The sequence below is a fragment of the Conger conger genome, chromosome 8 (assembly GCF_963514075.1).
Source record: "Conger conger chromosome 8, fConCon1.1, whole genome shotgun sequence".
Taxonomy (NCBI): domain Eukaryota; kingdom Metazoa; phylum Chordata; class Actinopteri; order Anguilliformes; family Congridae; genus Conger; species Conger conger.
In genome coordinates, this window is record NC_083767.1 from 34,666,357 (window position 1) to 34,688,495 (window position 22,139).

Consider the following 22,139-nt stretch of genomic DNA (forward strand, 5'->3'; position numbering starts at 1 on the left):
ATGCATTAAAAAGCCTTTATTATATGGCTAATGCATAGGCAAGAAATTAACACGGACAATAGAAGTAATCATAAAAAAACATTGAAACACAGGCAAATGTATAGAGATAAAATCTATATGTTCGAACATAAGTTGTGTGTAGACATACACAGTCATACATAAACATAGTACAGTAGGACATAATCCACCAAGAAGTGAACCCGAGAAGCTCCTGGTTGAATTTGAAATTGATTAAGCTCCGAGTGGGGTTGAAATGCAGTGAGGTAGAACAGGTGACCCCTGTGAGCACATCAAGCAGGTGTCAGGTGACTCGTCTGAGACTCAGGAGAGGGGTCGGCCCTCCGACACTCCCCGAGGGGGGTCAACGTCGCTCCGAGAGACGGACATGTGACCCCGTCGTTTCGACAGAAAAAACAAGGCCTTGGGCTTTGACATTACCATACGGAGTCCATTCTACTCAGGAAAACCTGTAGAACACCCAAGTCCTATTGTGAAGACGCCTTTGTTCTAGAACTTTGGAACCAACAAAAGGCGGGGGTGGCAGGGGGTTCCTTTCCACTATGATGTCATAAAGACGTCCTCCACTTACACCATTGTGAAATTCTAGAACGGGGGTGCCATCGGAATCCTCCCTGACAGTAACCTCTGACTGCGCCAGGGTTCCGAGCCCTGTCGGAACACAAAGTCAGCTGTCAAACCGTTACAAATGACCACCTCTCGCTCGCCACCGTAAGGGAATACCGTGTGAGAAAAAAACCCTGAACCCCCCCCCCACCTTTAAAGGCCCCCACCCCTCCACGTCGCTCCCGGCGACCTGGGGTGGCGTCTGCCCTGGCGCCAGCCGGCCTTGCCAGGCGGAGACTTGGCGAGGTGCCCACAGGGCGACAGACAGAGAGGCAGCAGCGTGCTCCTAATAAGTCTTCCCTTTATCCGAGTCTCAATCTCACGCGAGTTCCCGTTACGCCACTTTATTAGTGTGCATCATTTCATTTACTTTAATGCGGCCTTTGATTTCCACCCCCCCCCCCTTCACTGTATCTAAGCGGCAATCTTGGACTTGCTCACACACACAATAAATTTGCCTGAGTTTCTCTCACCATGTCTGTCTCTCTGGCCTTGTGTCAGCACCACCATCCCCCCCCCCCCGTGAATGCCCCCTCATCCATCAGACCCCTTCAGCCACTGAAAGGTCATTACCTGCCTTCAGAGCAGGAGACAGACACTGAGACACTGACCTCTACCACAGCTCAACTACAAGTTCAGGAAGTGGACCGGCCCATCTCCGGGGGGGGGGGTATGTCTGACACCCTCAAGCAGACACAGATACACACAGACAGGAACACAGACAGATAGGCAGACGCAAACATAAACACACACAGACACAAATGGATACGCACACACCACACACACACAGACCTACAGACACACAGATGGACATATTTGTGGACAGGCGCGCACACAAACACACACACACACACTCACACAAACATACGACTCCGTATCCCTAACACTGTTCACTCAATTCTATTCTCCTTCCTTCACACAGCAGGCTTCGGCGATGAACAGAAATGAAGTTGCCAGACCATCATAAAGCCTGCCTTTCGTTGTAGGTCTACGTTAAAGATGAGTGTTGATTGTGTACGGCTGCAGTCTCCCCCGGAGATCAGCAATATCAGACATTTTAAAAATGTAATAACACTGAATAACTGAAAGAATAACTGTCAGATCCCGCTTTATGGCTTTGCCATGTTGTTTGCTGATGATCTTTAAAACCGGTGCCCTTTATAGTTAATGTTATAGCTCTTCCACTGTAGAGCCAGTTTTACTGTCGGAATGCACTACTATCACAGTCTCCCGGTGTTTATTACAGCAATGCTTCTCACAGTGCCACCGTTTTAATTGCATTAGTCATTTTTATCCATCTGTATAGCTTTGTTTTTCGAAGTGCACGAACCCTCCCCCCCAGATATGAGTGTTTGCAAAATAAAAAAACATACTGGATACTTTTATGAAAGAGGTCTAGAAGGAAATATATACTTTTTTTCAGATGCAGAATGGGAGTAAAAAAAAAGTTAGTCAGGTTGAAAGGCGCTCGAATCATAATACAGGTTAGGTATTCGTTCATATTTGACAAATGTTCTTGGCATGAGGCCGGGCAGGTTTCACATTAATCAAATCAAACTGAATGTGCGCTCTCTCAGAGCCGCAATGGAGAGGACAGGCATGGAATGGAGGACCTCATTTCAGCGCCGACAGTCAGAGGAACCCGACCGCATCAAATGAGAGGCCTCATTTCAAACTACAGTGGCCCAAAGGTGACAGAAGAGGCAACGGACAGTGAGGTCACCCATTCTGGGGCACCGTGGCATTGGTTTACTGATGGTGGCGCTGACAGTTTCCAGTAAACCCACAATGTTCTCGCAATGTTGCTGCAATGTAGTGGCTATGTTAGACACAGGAAAAAACGTTCCAGTAACATTGAGATAACATTGTTTGTTCACCAAGGAGTGAGCTGCTCTGGATATGTGCCAATAATGTACTGTAAAATATACCGTTTGTTACCCCCAATTCAGACCTGTTAATTCTACAGCTCCACAGGTCTCCATTCAACTTATTCTGCTTCATCTCACAGGTAAACATAGGCTTCATGTTGGCTTATTTATCGACTTGCTGTCGAGTGTTTGTGCGTTTGGACTGAGCCAGGCCAGCCAGGCCCGGAGGTTAGCTGCTCGCGCCGGGCGCTAGAACGGCTTACCGCCAGAGAGGCGGAACCTGGCAGGAGTGGAGGCGCGACGGCGGTTACTGCGGCAACGGAAAAACGCCAGAACACCCCCTCCGCTAATCCGGGGGCCGGGCGCCTGGAGTCCGCAGAGGTCCTGGCACCGATCGCACGCCACACCATGCCCCCCTGCCCCGCCCACTGGCCTGCTGTCCGTAACCGCGGGAGACGGGTCACAGGTTTTTCAGCAGGCTCTGCTGTAACTGATTTAAGAGACCGCAGCAGAAGGGTGACAACATGGCCCTGGGGAGGGAAGGAGCAAGAGGGGGGGGGGGGGGGGAATTAATACATTTACCAACCCCCCCAAACCCCCCCCATGTGACAAGAGTAGGTCTTGGCTCCAGTAGCTGGGTGGGGCTCCATTGTACCCAGAAGACAAGTCCCCCTTCCCACCACAAAATGGCCGCCAGGACAAGACAAGACTGGGCGGGTGAGAGGGGGGGAGGCTTTGACCTCTTGTTCACCTTCACCTCCGGGGGAGGGTTGCGTCTCTAAATCCAACGGCTCCGTTATTCAATTTCAGCGCCCATGGCTCATGCCTCGATTCAGCTCAGACAAACAGCCGCTTGTTTGTCTGCCGTTCGGAGCCGATTTAGGGCCAAGGGCGGTGGCGGTAGGGACTAGTCCCTGCCCCGAATGCAGGCAGCCACCCCGACCCCCCCCCCCCCCCCCCCGCCCGATGCACCAACGCATGCTGAGATCACTCAACGAGGAGAGGAGGTCAGCTTCCAGCCCCCGGAATCAAGGCCATCCGTCAAACACCCCTCCCTCCGCTGCGAAATTAAATCAAAGCCCGGGTCTTTATCGCCCATCAGCGCTGACGGATATCTGAGAATTAGCCAAATAAGTCATTTATCACCGTTAACGAGATGACCCCCCCCCTCGCTGGGCACAGGGGAGCGATCGCGTGGAAGGGTCATTTCCACAGGATAACTCACTTAGCCCCGCTCCTCCTCTGCCCCTGGAGAAACCATGTGAAACGGCACGGCAGCGTGAAGCTGAACTACGCTGAACAAAGCCAAAATAGAAATAAACTAACAACGCTTTAACACAAAACTGAATTACAACCGCAATGTGCTTGCCTTTACATTTGTTATTTGTTACATTTCTTCTTATGTGTGAGTTTGCGTGTGCACTTTCATTGCTTCAAACAATCAAGGATTTTGTTAAAGGCACCTTTTCAGTTTTTTTGGGTTTAACTACAGGCCACAGCATGGGCAGGATTCTAAGCATTGACAACATGTCAGAATGAGGACAGGTGTGTACTCAACTGATAGAATAAGGGCAGGTACAGGTGTGTACTCACCTGGTAGAATAAGGGCAGGTGTGTACAGGTGTGTACTCACTGATAGAATAAGGGCAGGTGTGTACAGGTGTGTACTCACCTGATAGAATAAGGGCAGGTGTGTACAGGTGTGTACTCACCTGATAGAATAAAGATAGGTGTACAGGTGTGTACTCACTGATTGAATAAGGGCAGGTGTGTACAGGTGTGTACTCACCTGATAGAATAATGATAGGTGTACAGGTGTGTACTCACCTGATGGAATAAGAGCAGCTACAGGCGAGTACTCACCTGAGAGAATAATGACACGTGTATAGGTGTCTACTTACCTGATAGAATAAGGGCAGGTAAAGGACAGGTGTGCACTCACCTGATAGAATAAGGGCAGGTAAAGGCAGCCCCTCTTTCTCTCTGTTCTTGGCTGACCTGGATCATCAGCAGCTTTCCCATCACTTTGATCAGCCCCTGCACGTTCCTGTAAGGAGAGGCAGAGCCAAAGCATGAGCTCGCTCGCTCACTCACTCACTCACTCACTCACTCACTCACTCACTCACTCACTCACTCACTCACTCACTCACTCACTCACTCACTCACTCACTCACTCACTCACTCACTCACTCACTCACTCACTCACTCACTCACTCACTCACTCACACACTCACACACTCACACACTCACACACTCACTCACACACTCACACACACACACGGGTTACATAGACACAGATGAAGATGCATGTGTTAAGTAAGGGGAATTAGCAGAGGCCCCTCTGCTTTAGGGTCTGTTAGCTGATAATATCAGCCCCCCGCCTCACCATCTGCAGTAGGCAGGCCCATCATTATGTACAGAAGGGCCTGTAGTCCACACACTGCCAACTAGCCAGCACCCGGTTCTCCAACTGCCTCTTGCAGTTCGTTCCATCTACCCCAGCAAGATACACAAGAACTGCAGAAGGCTTTCTGCTAATTCCTATGCGATCGCCGCATTTTCACATGAAGCCAGTTCATGGAGGCTGCCATGTTTGACTATGGGGCTTCCACCACCAGACGCACAAGCGTGAAGGGATGAATGGGAATGAAAAAAATCACATACACTCGGTGAGCACTTTATTAGGTATTTGACTTCTTTTTTAGACTTCTACTGCTGTAGCCGTTATTTGCGTTTCCTGTCAGCTTTGACCAGTCTAGCCATTCTCCTTGGTTGTCCCTCATTAACAAGTTGTTTCTGTCTGCAGAACTGCTGCTTACTTGGTTTTTTTGTTTTCCACCATTCTTTGCAAACTCTAGAGCAGGGGTCTCCAATCTTATCCTAAAAGGGCCGGCGTGGGTGCAGGTTTTTGTTTTAACCCAGCAGTAACACACCTGATTATACTAATGAACTAATCGTGGTCTTTAATCAAGACCTAGATGAGTAGAATCAGCTGTCTTAGACCTGTGCTAAAACAACAACCTGCACACACACCGGCCCTTTCTGGATAAGATTGGAGACCCCTGCTCTAGAGACTAGTGTGCGTGAAAATCCCAGGACATCAGTAGTTTCTGAAATACTCAAACCACCCTATCTGCCACCAACAATCATTCCACGGTCAAAGTCACTTAGACAAAGCTCCTGACCTGTATCCACATGATTGTATGCATTGCACTGCTGCCAAATAATTGGCTGATTAGATAATCGTATGAATAAGTATGTGTAATAAAGTAAAAATGTTCCTAATGAAGTAATTGGTGAGTGTATCTTCTTCTGTGGAGCTCAGAAAAAAAACTGCTCGCTGAAGAGTAGTTAGTTTGGTGGAAAGACATTTTATAATTTTAGTACAGTCCAAAACAGTATCATTTGGCAAGGGTAAATTAATATTGTTGTTTTGAATGGACTTCAATGGGGCGCCAGAGGCATACAAAACTGCCTCTGGTAACCAATGGAGCTTGCAAGCTCCAAGGGGAATGCCAATCCCTGACAGGCCTGGGTCAAATACGTAACTGTTTTGGATTCAAATACTTTTCTGTGCTCGATTGGTCTTGCCTGGTGCAATTTAACCAACCAAGAGGACCAGAAGAGTCTTTTGAGAGTATTTCATAGGTTCCAAGTAAAGTGTAGAAAAGTATTTAAATCCAAAACAGTTACGTATTTGACCCTGGTCTACCACACACCTCAATCGCGCTTTACCCTCACTAATATGAAAGGCATTCTGGAGGACTGAAGAGAGCATCTGTGGTTTTTTGGTTTTGACAGGAATGGAAGGCATGCTCTTAGAATAAATATTAAAGACAGTGAATTAAAACACTGTTCGCCATATGAAGGAAAGGTTCACACATGCTTTTCACCTGTTTTATCAAGTCAACTCTTCTCTCTGCAGCGAAACACAAAAAACGCATGCTCTCCCAGTCCCGACGTGATTTAAAATGCCCCGCGCACTGCACTGTAGCCGCTAACAGTAACCTACAGCGAGGCCATCAAAAACAGAATCACCGCCATCTTACAGCTTCCTCTAACCCCGGAGGCCCCGCTGCCCACTTCAGCGCATCGCAAATTCATAAGCACGAAGGGGGCCGAATACGAAATTAATTTTCGCCGTCGCGAAGCGTGAACCGAGCAGATGTTTCCAAACGCGCGTTCCTCCATTTTTTACGAGCGGGCGGTGTAAATCACCCAGGGAAACGGAGACAGGTGTACCAAGCTCAACCTGCAAGCCATGAATCGACCCCGCACCCCTGAAATTAATGAAGTCTGCGTTTTTCGATAATTAACCTACGGCCCCCGGTGCCGCCGCTGGACTTTCTGCCTCCGGGAGAGTTACTGTTGGGCAGAAATATGGGGCAGGTTATTGGGAAGGACATCAGGCCCCAGACAGGAAGCAGATAATGGGCTGGGTGACTTTCAGAGCTCGTTCCCGCTGGCGCAACCATTACATCAGCAGAACCTATAACTGGGAGTCAGCAACACGTCCCCACCCCCGACTATGACGGACAGTCCCAACATCCAATTAAAAAAAGGAGAACCATCGCTGCCCTGGCAATATACACTCACTGAGCACTTTATTAGGAACATTTTTACTTTATTACACCCACTTATTCATGTGATTATCTAATCAGCCAATTGTGTGGCAGCAGTGCAATGCATACAATCATGGAGATAGGGGGAAGGAGCTTCAGTTAATGTTCACATCAACCATCAGAATGGGGAAATATGTGGTCTAAGTGACTTTGACTGTGGAATAATTGTTGGTGCCAGACAGGGTGGTTTGAGTATCTCAGAAATTGCACACTTGGAACAAAGGAATCTGAGCTTTTTGAATTAAAACCGAATGCCTTGTGTACACTACATGACTTTCAAAATCCTAACAATATCCTATGAAGGAGCACATCTCGCATTTAATGATTGCTGGTATTTCTTTCTCAGGAACAAGCACAGCACACAGGTAGTCACAGGTTATGGTCACAGGGGTCACACGATACATGAGCCATGCCTAAGGACTAAAGTCATAGTGATCATATAAACACTGGGGATTTTGAGGATTTTCTGAAGATCTTGAAAGCCTGGACTAAAAATCAAGACTAAAAGTAGTGTGTGCGAGGAATAAGTTTCAAAGGCTGCAAAGACACATTTGGCTGTTACTCCTGTGGGTTTGCACTGCCTTCGCAAACAGGCCTAATCTCCCAGTGTTCGGTCTGCAAAAAGCCGCTAATTCAGTCAATGTATAATTATTAATTTATTGCGCCAGCAGCACCTTCCATGAAAAAACATAGTGCACAAGGTTTTTAATTTTTTCAAATATATGACTGCAGCCAAGGTTCTATGAAGAAAAGAGCAGTTTGACTCCAAAAATAGCGCAATTGATTGAACAGGTGAAGAAAGATACAGCAGGCGTGTTACAAACAGCGGGAGAGACAGCTTCAGGGAGGAAAATGCACCTAGTTGAGATAATTAATAATAATAATCTGAATTATACAAATAATAATGTGAATACTTCTATTACTATTACTTATACCTTTCATGAACACAGCTCAAAGAGTTATCCAGAAAGATGTGTTACCAATCAAGAAAAGCTGAGTTACCAATCAGGAAAAGGTGTGTTACCAATCAGGGAAAGGTGTGTTACCAATCAGGGAAAGGTGTGTTACCAATAAGGGAAAGGTGTGTTACCAATCAGGGAAAGGTGTGTTACCAATCAGGGAAAGGTGTGTTATTAATCAGGAAAAGGTGTGTTACCAATCAGGGAAAGGTGAGTTACCAATCAGGGAAAGGTGTGTTATTAATCAGGAAAAGGTGTGTTACCAATCAGGAAAGGTGAGTTACCAATCAGGGAAAGGTGTGTTACCAATCAGGGAAAGGTGTATTGCCAATCAGGGAAGGAGTGTCACTGTTCATTGGGTGACAGGGAGGTACAGGTAGGGAAGAGGTGCGCTACTGGGGGTCGGGAATAAAGGGAGGTTATTGGGTAATGGGGCAGTACTGCTGAAGAAAAAGTTGTTTCTAGGGGGGGATGAGGGGTAAAAAGTTAAAAAAGTGTCTGGTGTGAGGGGGGAGGTAAAGCCTAAAGCTCAGTACCTGGCTGAAGGGATGAGGTTGAGGACGCCATTGATGACATAGTGCAGGTCAGCATGGCCCTGTTCCACCAGCAGCACCAGGGCATCGCAGCAGGTCGACCTGACCAGAGCACTGTCACCGCAACACTGCTCCCATAGAGTGTCCAACGCTACAGTCTGAAACACACACACACACACCAGAGCACTGTCACCGCAACACTGCTCCCATAGAGTGTCCAACGCTACGGTCTGAAACACACACACACACACACACACACACACACACCAGAGCACTGTCTCCACAACATTGCTCCCACAGAGTGTCCAACGCTACGGTCTGAAACACACACACACACACACCAGAGCACTGTCACCGGAAAACACTGCTCCCATAGAGTGTCCAACGCTACGGTCTGAAACACACACACACACACACACACCAGAGCACTGTCACCGCAACACTGCTCCCACAGAGCATCCAGCGTAACGGTCTGAAACACACACACACACACACACACACACACACACACACACACACACACACACACACACACACACACACACACACACACACACACACACACACACACACACACACACACACACACACACACACACCAGAGCACTGTCTCCACAACACTGCTCCCATAGTGTCCAACGCTACGGTCTGAAACACACACACACACACACCAGAGCACTGTCTCCACAACACTGCTCCCATAGAGTGTCCAACGCTACGATCTGAAACACACACACACCAGAGTATAGTCACTGCAACACTGCTCCCATAGAGCGTCCAGCGTAACGGTCTGAAAATAAACACACACACACACACACGCACACACCAGAGCACTGTCACCGCAACACTGCTGTCCAGTGCCAGCTACACACGCCTCCTCCATAAAATCATATAAATCTTAGATATGTAGGACCACCCCTCCATCTTTAATCTGAAATATCTAGCACCCCACCACCAATCCGCCCAGTTTTCTACCGTAAATCCAGGTCTGGGAAACAAGGTAAACAGAGCAGCCCAGACATCCCACACCCCAGTGACTTCCTCCAACTCATCTCAGGGGATCCCAAAGCAATCCCAGCCCAACTGTGAGATACAACCCCTCAGCTTGGCTGTCTTGAAATCCTGTCCATGAATACCAATAACAGGACAGGGCACACCCTTAGAGGACTCTGACACCCACATTGAACAAGCTTGACTTAATGCCTGGAATGTGAACACAGCTCTAGCTCCAAATGTACAGGGACCAAATGGCTTGCACTAGCGACCACAGCACCACATAAGGCAGCACATAGGACAAGATACCCAAGAGGCCACACGCCTTCTCCAGATCCACAAAAAACATGTAGACTGGATAAGCAAATTCCCATGCCCCTCAAAAATATATGGGAGATGGTAAAAAGCTGGTCCACTGTTCCATGGCCGGGAAGAAACCTGCATTGTTCCTCATGAATCTAAGGTTCAACTATCAACTCCTTTCCAGCACTTTGGCATAAGCTTTCCCAAGGAGGCTGAGGAGCGAGATTCCCTGGAACTCACCCACTTAAATATGGGGACCACTACCCCGGTCTGCACAGTGAAAAGGCACTGTTCCTGACCTCAGTATTGAAAATGTCAGCCACAACACTCCAACAACATCCAGAGCCTTCAACATTTTCAGGCACATCTCATCCACCCCTGATGCTCTGCCACTGAGGATCTCTCAGACTACCCCATTCTGCCACAGAGATGGGTTCTGAGTCCTACTTTTCCAGGCGCTCCTTCCAGGTTATCTTGGCCGGTATTCCTTGCCACAGGAGTTCCCCAGGGCTCAGAATAGATTCCTTGGCCCTGTTAGCTTGTGGTATGTCATATCAGATCACTGTTATGCTGATGACAACTCAACTCTTTTTCTACTTCTCCCGATCTGACACACAGGTCTCTGTCCACAACTCAGTTTGCCTGAGAGACAGCTAATCATCATTCCTGCTCTAACCTTTCCCCTCTCTGATTTCTCCATTTTGCTCAGGGACACCACGGTGACATCATCACCATGATGACATCATCCTCACCTCTGGAGTCCACCAACAGTCCACCTCTGGAGTCCACCAACAGGTCCTTGGGTTGCCGCCAGGACATGCACCAGCTACCTTTTTACCACAGCTACAAACAGCTGCTTCCATAGTAGAGGCTTCAAACTAGGTCCATTCAGACCCAAGTCCCCAACCCCCATAGGCTATAGGGGAAGCTCTCTCAGGGGCGAGAGTTGAAATTATTCCATCTGGTGGTCTTCCACCAGATGTTCCTAGCAATTTGGGCCGACCTGATCTGTCTGGCAGCTTTGCTCGACATCTGAAACAACTCACCAGCAGATGGTGGTCAGCTGACAGCTCAGTTCCTCTCTCCATCAGAGAGTGCAAAACATATAGCCGTCAGATGATGACTACAAATCAAACATTGACTTTTAGCCAAAGATTATCTGGTACCAGGTATACTTATGAACATCCTTGTGTTCAAACATGGCGTTCATTACGGAAGAACCATGACCACTTTACCTTAGCCCTCCCTCCTGATTTCCCCCGCCCCCCTTTCTGATATCCCTATCCCTCTTGTCTAAACCCCCCCCCCCCCCCAAAAAAAAGAAGAAAATTGCACTCATGATGACTCCATGTTTACAACAGCACGTCCTATGTATTTTCCAAATTATGGATGTGATGCTTTGACTTGTGGAAGAACCTATGCACGTCTGCCAAATGACTAAAATATAAAAATGAATGACCAGCACAGAAGTCCAATAACATACCCTGGAACTCCTAGTTTCAGTACGATCGAGACCACCCTTTATCAAGCAGTTTGGTTCAAGGGCCAACACTGTTCATAGAGGTGAGCCCAACTAGATCTTGTTGGTACCTCTCAACCTCGTGCACCACCTCCGGTTAACTTTATCCCCCCAGTAAGGTAACATTCCAAGTACCAAGAGTCAGTTTCTACCGCCCGAGCAAAAGACACCCAGGTCGACTCGGCTCCCACCCTTTGCCTTAAACCTCGCGGGTGGTGGGCCCACATGCTGACAGTAGCACTGTCTTAAATCTGAGCACCCACCTGATTGCAGGACTGAACAATCTTTTCATTCTGGCCCTTCTCCTTTAGCACGCTGGCGACCAGGCTCCTCACCGCCTGTGGAAGCAAACAGAGTCTGGTATCATTCCCACTGATCCCTCACAGGCCTTCAGCACTGCTGCTGTACACACAGGCATGCTAACGTCATCCTGTACATATATATACACACACACACACACACACACAAAGGTCAGATGGTACATATAGACACACGCTAATGTAAATGGTACTTATATACACGCTAATGTCAGCCTGTACATACACATGCTAATGTCACCCTGAACATAAACACACATGCTAATGTCATCCTGTACATACATACACACACACACACACACACACACACACACACACACACAAAGGTCAGACGGTACATATAGACACACGTTAATGTAAAACGGTACTTATACACACACGCTAATGTCAGCCTGCACATACACATGCTAATGCCAGCCTGAACACAAACACACATGCTTATGTCAGTCTGTACATACACACACGCTAATGTCACACTGTACATACACACACACACACGCACACACACGCACACACTAAGCTGATCCATTGTAACTGTTAGGCCACCAAAGTTGTTTGGTATGAGTAAAGGTAGTACCAGACAAAACCTTGTTGGCCTGTTCTTTTAATCACAGAATAGTATGATTAAGTGAAGGCGATTTCTTTATTCTTCATCATTTTCTAACATCTGGAAATATTGATTTCATGTTCCTGACTGAGACATGGCTAAAGCCAAATGAGCACTGTCAGCTGTCTGAAGCACGTCCCTCAGATTATGACTGCTTTAGTTAGCCTAGCGGCTGTGATGGGGGCCTTACAGCAATTTATTTAAAAACATTTTTAGTGCAGGCAACTGACTATTAATAATTTGAGGTCCTGATGTTAAAAATTTGTGGCACAGATCCTGTCATCTGTGGTTATCAATCGTCCCTGTCATTTCTGATTACTCTAATATTCATATTGAGAATTCTTATTTGCTCTGCCACTGAATTGTGTACAAATGTTAGACTTGTTTAGGTTTTAACAGCATGTATCTGGTCAAACTCATATCCCAATTTTCACCCTGGGCTTGGGCTCATTCCTCATTGTGGAAGATTATGGTTTCTGATCACTATTGATGAAAACAGTGCCTCAAAATTTTGCCCTTTCTTCACAGATTTGTGCACCTCCACAAGTATCGGGACAGTGGTACACTTGTCACCCATGACTTCATAAGCCATTTCATAATCACAGTTCTTCTATTTTAGAGATCATAATACCACTGAAATCTAGATCGAAATCTTCTGCTATCCCTTCCCCTTGGATCAATGATAACGTTCATTGTTGTAAATGGGATTGCAAAAAAGCTGAACGCAGGAAGAAAAAAAGCAGGCTTCAGCCCCACTATCTGCATTTGAAGGAACGACAAATCTCCTGCAATAAGACAGTTAAAGCTGCTAGCACTTTTCTGATCTCATCTCCACCACTAAGCACAATCCCCGGTTTCTATTTCGCACTGTGGATCACCTTGTAAACCCAGCTGTTCCTGGTGCTTCTATCTCCTCTAATGAGGATTGTGAAAAGTTTTTTTATAGAGGCCATTAGATCCACAATATCCTAGTGGAGTCAGTTTTTGCCAATTATCTTGCATGAGCTTATGGACACTGTAAAGCATATAAATACATCCTCCTGCCCTGTTGATATAATCCCAACACAATGTCTGTTCGAAGTCTTAGGTATTGTCGGACCTAGCTTTCCATTATTTTCATGGACTGTTCATTATCAATAGCTCCCTGTCCTCTAGCTATGTCCCTGACTATTTCAAGATTGCTTGTGTTCACCCTCTTCTGTGTTCCCTCGGTAATTACATGCCTATTTTAAGATCCCCCTCATTAAAGATCTTTGATCTCCTTGAAGCTGTTCAGATCGATAACCTACTGGATACATTTCAACCTGGCTTTCATAAGCAGCATGGGAGGGAAATATCAACCAACAAAGTTCTGATGTGGCTCAGTGCACTGTACTGGTTTTACTCGACCCATTTGATACAATTAATCCTTAGGATAGACTGAGGCTTTGGGTGGGAATCCTATGGTGTGCTTTAGAGTGGTTCTGATTTTTTTTGTACATCGCTCTGGATAAGAGCGTCTGCTAAATGACTATGATGTAATGTAATTGTTCTCTTCCAATTTGTGAGATAGGAAATTATTTGTGTCAATTAATGATCATACTGCCTCCCAATCAATGATTAAGTGTGGTGTACCTCAGGGTTAAATTCTGGGACCAGTTTCATTTTCATTATACATGCTTCCAGCATGGCATCCACTATCATTGTGACACTGACAATAGACAGCTTTATCTCTTGATAAACCATTATCAGATGGACCACTCTCCAGGACCATCTCTCAGAAATAAAAAATGGGGATGTCAGAGAATTGAATTTAATAATTGCTATTGGTCCTCAGCAGATGTCTAGCCAAATCCGGACTGCGCATCGTCCTCCAAAACTCTATTCGAAACAAGTAGTTAAAAATCTTGGATTTGACTATAAAAGGCTAGCTCAATCTTGCTTCTATCAGCTAAGGAGTAGAGCAAAGGTAAGGTCGGTCCTAAGTTTTAGTGAGACCAAAACCATTTTACGTGCTTTTATTTCTTCTCGCCTGGACTACTGCAATAATGAACTTTACTTGCTTACAAGTGGCCTAAAATTCTGCAGCCAAGCTATTTTAATCTCTCTGCATTGGTTGCTAGTATATTTAAAAACTGATTTTAAGACGTTACTCATTACTTTTAAAGCACTTGATGGTCTGGCACTTTGCTATCTTTCAGAACATTTGACCTTGTATATACCAGTGTACAGCCTGAGACAGGGCCTTCTTGCCTGTTCCAAAGTCCCAATTAAAGTCAAAGGGTGACTGGGCTTTTGCAGTTAGCTTTTTGCTTTGCTTTTCTGCTTTGCAACAGTTTACCAATAGGCTGGCTAATTCTGTGTCTTCTTTTAAATCACTTCTTAAAAGGTATTTTAATCAGATGTCATATCTTTATTCTCAGACAAGTTTATTGATTTTATTCTTGTGCAACACCACTTTTATTCTCTGTAATTATTTATTCCTTTGTGGGGTTTTTTTCTATGTGCATATTTTTGTCTTTTATCACAATTTAATTTTATTCTGTGTAAAGCGCTTTGTAACTCTGTTTTGAAAAGTGCTATACAAATAAAGATAATTATTCTTAGTACTCTTAGTCATAGTCATACTGTACACCCACACAAGTATCAATACTGTATAGACACACACACACACACACACATACATACACATACACACACACAATTACCTGCGCCTGGACCAGAGGACTGGGGAATTCTAGTCTTTTCTTCAGGCCATCAGACATCTCTGCTTCTCATTGTCGGCAGGAGGCAGGCTAGGGAGGGGTGGAGAGAGGGAGGGGGAGGTCGAGAGAAGTCAGAGACAGAGAGATGAGCTTGACATGCATGTCAGCAGAGTGGTAACTGTTATTATTTCGGATGCCCCATTGTAATCCAGCATAATGAGGCTGCTGTCTGAGCAAAAGCAAGCCCACTGTCATTCTGGCGAGGCCAGGTGGGATGACTCCTATTCCGTAACACTTGTTTTTGCACAGAAGGATTTTTCCCTCTCATTTTCCCCATGGAGAAATTGCAGTCATCTTCTTTTGGCTCCTTCCCACACACATTCCATACATTTTTCACAAACTGCGAGAGGTAGGATATTTCAAGGAAAAAAATAATAAAAACTAATACATTGTATGGTACTGACTGAAACAATTACAAGAAAAACCCAGGAAACGGATTCCAGTACAGGAGACATTGTGTTACAACATCGTCTTATATAAATACCACCATACACTGAAATAAAATTCACAATATATAGGAAAATGTTGACCACAGATTACTGCAATATAGCAATATACTTTTCAATGAGCACCACAAGTCTTTGGATAAAGAGTTTTTCTTGAATTGGCTCTGTAATCCACAATTTATATGTGATGGGGTTCAAATGCACCATCTCAGCTTTTATTTAAATGCATTTGCACACATTGTGGTTTCACCATGTATAGATTATAGCACTTTATTCAAATAGTCCCCCCCATTTCAGGGCATCAAAAAGATAATTGGGACATATTGATATCATGTAAACCAAATGTGTCATGTTTAGTATCCTTTGCATGCAATGACTGCACTAAGAAAGCAATTGAACACACCCGATTAATCAGAAACACCAAAGCCAAATCAAGAAAAGATAGGCATGTCCCAATAATTATGGAGCTCACTGTATGTACATATATTATTGCATATTTATCACATTGATTGGCTTCAGATCTTTAGACAAAATGTAATATGAGACACAAGGGAAATAGAGCAAAACAAAACAAAAACAAAACAAAACAAAACAAAAATTATTTATTTAATGAAAAATGTTATCGAACATTGCATGGCAGCCAATGGCCATTGGTGTGCGATTGTGTGTATGATTGGGTGAATGAGAAGCATCAATTGTACAGCGCTTTGGATAAAGGCGGTATACAAATGCCAACCATTTACCATTTAAGATCAATGGTACAATTAATTCAACAAAGCACCAGGAAATCTGGGCAGAAAATCTGGGCACCTCTGCTAGGAGATCGTCCAGCAGGACAATGACTCCAAACATAAATCAAAATCCACAAAGAAATGGTTAAGTAAAAACAACTGCAATTTTCTGCAATAGCCATCTGTCTCCAGACTTAAATCTCATGAAAACCCTGTGGTCTGAACTGAAGAGGGGGTATCCCAAGCATATCAATGATTCTGAAATTTTCTGCATGGAGGAATTAAAATATAGAAGTAAAAAATCCCTTCAGATGTGTTCTTATCCCTAACTTATAGGGAAAGACTCATGGCTGCCATCTTTGCCAGGGGAGTATTAAGTATTAAGCCAGGGGAGCCAATAATCGTGGAAGGTTTTTTATTTCAAAATTGTAAGGCTTTGGTTGATTCCATTGAATCATTAATAAAGCACAATGCTTTACATATATTGGAAAATAAATCTTATGTCAATAACTTTGTTGTTTTTTAGTTTACAGCATTTTTGTGCATATTTATCAAGGGTGCCAATAATTCTGCAGTCCACTTTATTTATTCATTCCTTCTTTGTGGGTGGGAATATAAATAAATGATTGGTTGCTGAAAGTCAGAAAGTAAAAATAAAAAACAATACTATGTGAGCTTCAAAGGCAGAAGATGTTGGCATGTCCTTCCTTTCCGGGCCAATCAAATTCATGTCGCTGACAGCAACCCCCATCGGCAAAAGTACAACCTGGCTTGCATTCCTGACTTATCTCCCCCTCACACACAGTGGGCTTGGTTCTGGGTGGTGGTGGGGGCTTGCTGCCGATTACTCAGAGTGGTGACTAGCCCTGTCAGTCAAGAGCAAGCCTTCTCAGGTCAAGTCCACAGTCCTTCTCATGCCTAATGCGCTAACATCGCAAACAAGTACCATTGTCTCGGTTCATTTTTTAAAGGTGTGAAACCAAACCACCCTCAAACCAATCACATCACAATCAAATCATCTGTTTGGACTCCAGTAACAACCTTCTGTCTTGAAAACCTGAAATCTTCAGTAACATCCCAAAAAATACAATTTTCCATTTACAGAATTCATCAGTCACTGACTTAAAAGCCATCTACAGCATATAGGGCCGGGTGAGAAATTTCAATAGATGTTTAAAATAAAGTCCCAGTAAGAATTTTCTACATGATGACACAGAAGCAAAAGTCCAGATCTGTGTGTCAAACTTTAATCCTCTTTGCAGCTCTCAAAAGGTGCGTGCACAACTTGCGCCGTGCAACAGCAGAAAGCAAGGAGTCAGTTACCCCACAGGAGTCTCAATTACCTTTAGAGCCAGGCACCAGACCGGCTCTAAATACCATCACCTCTCCCGAACGCGACAGAGAATCCCAGTGATCCCAGGGAGGTGAGTTCTCATCACAGGCCTGGCTGACGCTTTAACAACAAACCTACAAGCCTTAGAGCAGGGCTGCTCAACTCCGGTCCTGTAGGGCCGGTCTGCATGCAGGTTTTCATTCCAACCAATTACCTCAGCTTGACAATTCTATAAACCAACCATTCTATTTACTGGTTCACACCTTTACTGGAGCACAGTTACATCTTTAGGACCCACTTGCAGTCTGTGTCTGTAGCTGGTGTCAGATCTCATACAGAAGTCAGATATGATTGAGCTAATTAAGTAATTACGAGCAGAAGTTGGCACAAAATCTTGAAATGGATCAGCCCGTGTTGTGCAGCCCTGCGTTAGAGGGACCCATGACAGCCTAAAGGTTGACCCCCAATCCACCAATCCACCGATCCACCAAACCCCCCCCCCCCCCCCTCCTCTTTGGCACTCCTAACAAGACTGCTAACAAGATATCCTCTTTCAGTTAATGGGCTTGGCAAATGATTTTGCATATATTACATCTATTATTCAGGAGAAGTCAATCCAATCCATTTCTTTTTAGTCATTAAAAATGCCTCTCAGGTGCTCCGTTCTGCAAATGACAATGTACGCAAGAACAGGCCTGACAGCTGCCGTGGGCCAGCTGCTGTCAGAGGGGAGATTAGCCTAATATGTGCTGGATCACTCTGAGCAGGGCCCACAAAAACCCACACGCCCTACCCCCCCACCCCCTCCTCCCCAAACCACCCCCTACACCCACCTGATAACAGACAAACCTGCACACTACTACAGTATGCCAAACGCACAGTTCCACTGTTGCTCTGCCTGTCGACCACCGTGCCCTGAACCGGTCAACCTGCCAAGCTGAAGAACCAGCACCCAAGCAGGTAAGGTAATCGAAAAGCGTCTCTCTCTGTTATTCATGTTGCATTTCTTAAAGAAAAGAAAGTGAACATCCAATGGGGATGGGGGGGTTATTTTACTGCTCACTAACAAAGTCTCAATCAGACTAAAATCATAAGTGTTTTGTTTCTCTACCAAAAGAATGTTCACATCCTGGATGTCTTCTCCAATGGAATAATAACGATTTACAATTTGTTTAAAGAAACGTTTATGAAACGAGTTGCCTTTGATGCCCTGATATCACAAGAAAAGGATGTGGCTTGAAAATAGCTATGCAACAACACAGCAGGGATGCATTCAGTGTGGATTACACATTCTATGCTACATTTTATCACTAAAAAACTGTTCCCCAACACATAGAAGACCTAGTAGACCGAGTGGTTTTCATAAATGGAAAATGGCGCAAGCATCACCCTATATAAAGTTTCAATGTAAACTGTGAATATGAATGCTGCCGACAAAGCTGACTATTTCAATTCCGGTAGCTTCTAGAATGTAGTTTCAGGCAAACAATGTAGCGAGCTTTGTGCCGCTTGCTCCGCAGTGTGACTGCGCACAATACAACATTCTTGCAATGATCAGCTCTATGAAAATGTAGCTGTCACTCACAGCAGGCTAGCCAGCTAGCAGTCTAGCTGACGAGTTAGATGGATACATATGAAATGTATGCAATGGTTTTTAATATGCAATATGTATGATACCAGGTAAAGCTAGCTAAAGTTAAATACATATAAGCATGTTCAACTGGTTCTTACAAAAGTTTAGCAAGCTAGCTAGCTACCAAAGTACATAGTCGTGCAAAGGAATTTTTCCAAGATTTCGCTACTCAACTAGTAATCTGACATTCAACTACTAGCACCAACATACTACGGAATTCGTGCAAGCTATGTTATATCAAAGCTCCCTAAAGATTCATCATTGTACACTACTGACATTACAAGAGTCTATTAGTGAGCATCCCAAATTTGCAGCTACCTGAGTTAGCATTGCGAGTAACTTAGCTACTACTGCTTACAGTGCTAGTAGAAGTGCTCTGCTAACTTGCCGCATTGTCACTGATTCGTGATTTTAAAGCTTGCAAATGTTCACAAATGTACTGTCAGAAACTAAGTGAAATAACGGAATAGCTACACTTACAGAAAACGTTTCCTTTTTGAATTCCTTTCCGAAATCAATGGAACACGTGTATGTACGGCAAGGCAATAGGCTCAAACTACCAAAATATGCAATTTTGTAATCGCACGTTCTTCTTGTCGCACGGAAGATGCAAAGATACACATTACACATACACACATAAACATTTTTGTTACAAAAATCTAATCATTTGGCAACACTTGAATTTAATACGTCATATGTCATATGTACGCACTTGTGTCGTTTTGTGCCTTAGAAAAATAAATTGTTTATATGTATCCCAAAGATTCTTCAAATTAAATTAAATGAACACCATTCATTCTGTTAACTCATCTGCCTCAAACAAAAGCAAATGACACTGTCTGAGATGCATTCTAATTACTTTTTTTTCTCCTTTGTTAAAAAAATATATCTTTAAGCTGCTTTTAAAGGGAGCAGTTCTGTTTAAAAACGATGCACACATTAACCGGAAAGTAGATTTTTCATGAAAGCTTTGCAAAAAGTAAATATATTCCAAGTCAGCTAGGATTCAGTACTTGAATGATACTGTGCTGAATTTTCTTTGATTGTGGACTTTGTGACAATGCAGGAAAAATCCACAGGTTAATTAGGTTAATGTACAGATGTCTGTTTTTACAAGAGATTGTAATCTCTGTGGCACAAGCTGCATAAATAAAGGGTAAATTAAAATGTAAATGTGGTTACATTTGTTCTATTTAAAGTGCAACAGAAGCACTTTGAAGTGATATATGACACAACTATTTATTTTACTTAAGACTCTGCAAGTATGTGGCTATTACAGAATCAGAATACAGCGAATAATAACGATGAGTCAAGGCGTAATGCTTCTTATTCTTTGTATAACAGCAGAAATTAAAAGGATATGTACAGAAGGTGTGTGCCAAGCAACACCCATTTAGTTATATTTCTGAAAATCACAGATCATTTATTATTAAAGAAAATGTACATTTATTAAAGAACGAATATCAATATAAAAGAAAAATAAGATTTTAAAACAGTGCAATGCGTTGTATTCAGTAATAATAAGAGTTTTAAATACTGGTGGCACATTTCCAATGAGACTATTGATTTAGTGTACCACCTGTTGGACATAGTTGGTAGAACAGCTATTGTGGAAGGACAAGTTAAAGGTACATAGGTCATTTCGGACTTCTATCGGTCAAGAGAGAAATAGCAGCAACAGACACCTTCAAACCACAACACTGTTTATCCTTCCCCCTTCTCTGTAAGCATGCTAACGTTGAAACGCCATTGGATGTGGCAATTAGAACCAATTTTCAACCAATGAGCTTGAATTATTCTACAGCTATACAATGTTTTGGTACAGTGTCGGGCCGACTTCAGTACATTTTGAAACCCGAATTTAAGGACTATAAACACAGGCAGGCAGAGAGTGAGTCAACATGTCAGAGAGCCTTTTTCAATGATAGGAAGGGATTTACAATGGTCTTGTAACAATGTTTTAATACAAAAATCTTACCTATTGTGCCTGCAATGTCCTTAAGGTTATGTTCCACCGAAAACGCATCTTTGGTCAGAAGTACATACTTCAATTTTCATGAGGTATGGACTTGAAAAGATAATTTCAGACAAAATATGTAAATTAGCTCATTTCCATTCTTTATTCAAGATTCAAACATATCTGTCTGTAATTTGAACCAAGTAAGATATCGTTATAGTTCTTTCAGATTCTAAATGAAACATGAAATTTCAGGATCTAACAATGTGATGCTGTAACACCCCTAAATCTTATAACAAGGACATAATTGGCTCAAAACACTCTGCTGGATATGGTGGATAACTCTGCTGGATATGCTGGATAAAGGTTTTCAAACTTTCATGATGATAGGACGACTATACACATGGCATAATCATTCAAAAGGTGGTATTATCCTGAAAGTTGAATAATTGAGGGATGATTTGCAAAAGTAAACAGAAAAAGGTAAATTTCACTGAATATATATATATATATATATATATATATATATATATATATATATATATATATATATATATATATATAAATAACATTCTTAATACTGAGCTGTTCAACACATGATCTATACTGTTACTATTGTGGTTCTATGGGTGCATTTTTTACCAGCACAAATTTTTTTTATTTCTTTTAGTTCTGTCTCACAGAGAATTGTAAGATTGATGTTTTGAAAAAGAAAACAACTCAATAACACAGACCTGCTTTTTGGAAGTTTGGTTTCTGTGCATTCCCAAATCTTGTGCCAAAAACAAACTCACCAACATTGTCAGGCAATTTACACACACTAATCCAGGTGAGGTGAGTTAGTTGTGCCATCAACTGCATTAATTTATGAATTGTATGGCATCAGTGTTGAGGCCGAGTCTGACACAGTACGTCCCAAGACACACTCTCCACAGTCAAATTAGACACTG

At 43.7% G+C, this 22,139-nt stretch overlaps 2 protein-coding genes across 7 annotated transcripts in view; one reads left to right on the forward strand and one right to left on the reverse strand.

The window, feature by feature from the left end:
* Window positions 1-22,139, reverse strand: part of focad (focadhesin) — a 90,971-nt gene that overhangs the window by 67,221 nt on the left and 1,611 nt on the right. For 4 of the 5 annotated variants that reach the window (XR_009709331.1, XR_009709330.1, XR_009709332.1 and 1 more), the window contains exons 1-5: window positions 19,713-19,769; window positions 15,033-15,119; window positions 11,685-11,759; window positions 8,610-8,764; window positions 4,435-4,539 (exon numbers count right to left, since the gene is read on the reverse strand). Coding sequence is in view for 2 of the 5 variants with exons in the window: in XM_061250945.1 (XP_061106929.1) it covers window positions 4,435-4,539; window positions 8,610-8,764; window positions 11,685-11,759; window positions 15,033-15,089 (392 nt within the window). In the remaining 3 variants the exon portion in view is untranslated. Of the gene's footprint in view, window positions 1-4,434; window positions 4,540-8,609; window positions 8,765-11,684; window positions 11,760-15,032; window positions 15,120-19,712; window positions 19,770-22,139 lie in introns of those variants that run through there. The other variant, XM_061250946.1, reaches the window with a different exon arrangement.
* Window positions 18,472-22,139, forward strand: part of mllt3 (MLLT3 super elongation complex subunit) — a 72,662-nt gene continuing 68,994 nt past the window's right edge. Inside the window, exon 1 of one of the 2 annotated variants that reach the window (XM_061250949.1) lies at window positions 18,472-18,559. The gene's annotated coding sequence lies outside the window, so the exon portion shown is untranslated. Of the gene's footprint in view, window positions 18,565-22,139 lie in introns of both variants that reach the window. The other variant, XM_061250950.1, reaches the window with a different exon arrangement.